Below are 942 nucleotides of genomic sequence, written 5' to 3' on the forward strand. Positions count from 1 at the left end.
GTTTTAACATTTATTTTTCAATAAAATAAATAAATAAATCAATACATTTTTCTCGAAAATTTTTCCAAAGTTGAGTACTCGACCAACACTATCAATTAGTACCTATGTTTGGCAAAAAACACGTCTAAAATACTATGTCATGCGTGTGTTAGACGAAAACAGAAAATCATGGTATCGAATCCCCTTAACACTAATCAGCTACCTATCATAATTTTGTTATAAACTATGATATAGGTACGCATACCTTTAATACGCCTGTATTGTTGTTGTTTTAACTAGCATAACATATTATATTATGGATATTATTAGGTACGTCTAAAAATATTACTATAATGACGTTCTTAAAATAGGTAATAATAATAATAATATATTGTACTGCAGTTTATAACATGCACCGACATGGACCGTCCTCGGGATTTACCATTTGAGTGGTTGGCGAGCTGATTGCGTTGGCGGTGGCACTTGCAGCGGCGGCAGCAGCAGCGGCGACGGTGGTGGTGGAGACTGATCCGGCGGCCGGAGCGGCGTTGGTTACGGGGGCGGCTTCGGTGGCGGCGGTGGTGACCGAGGCAGAAGTAGCCGCTGGTTCGGCGGTGGTGACTGCCACTTCTGAGGTTGAGTCAGCCGCTACTGCTGAGTCAGCAGCCGTGGTCGAGTCTGCGGATGCGGCTGGCGCAGAATCGGTGGCAGCCGCCTCAGATGAAGCCGGCTCCAGTATTCTCGATGCAGCCAGGTCAGAGTCTGATGACGGCGAGGCCGGCGAGGACGACGTGTCAGCCGTCGGCAAGACCGTTGCTGTATCTTCGTCCTCGTCGTCCGTGGACGGTGGGAACGTGGGTAGCGTGATCGATATCCGCCGGCCTCCATTGCCACTAGATTCGCCACCGGCACCGCCAGTGGCGGCGGTGCCACCCGCACCGGCACCAGCTCCGCCGCCCCGGA

The 942-nt window shown here is 49.9% G+C and overlaps 1 protein-coding gene across 1 annotated transcript; it reads right to left on the bottom strand.

Moving 5' to 3' along the window:
- Positions 1-367: 367 nt before the first annotated feature.
- LOC100574470 (spore coat protein SP96-like) lies at positions 368-937 on the bottom strand (the record flags this gene model as incomplete). The annotated part of the gene is made up of 1 exon (XM_003248774.3): positions 368-937. A coding segment is annotated over one exon (555 nt), but the record flags the coding sequence as incomplete, so codon positions are not given.
- Between the last annotated feature and the right edge of the window lie 5 nt (positions 938-942).

The sequence above is a fragment of the Acyrthosiphon pisum genome, unplaced genomic scaffold (genome assembly GCF_005508785.2).
Source record: "Acyrthosiphon pisum isolate AL4f unplaced genomic scaffold, pea_aphid_22Mar2018_4r6ur Scaffold_11069;HRSCAF=11680, whole genome shotgun sequence".
Lineage (NCBI taxonomy): Eukaryota > Metazoa > Arthropoda > Insecta > Hemiptera > Aphididae > Acyrthosiphon > Acyrthosiphon pisum.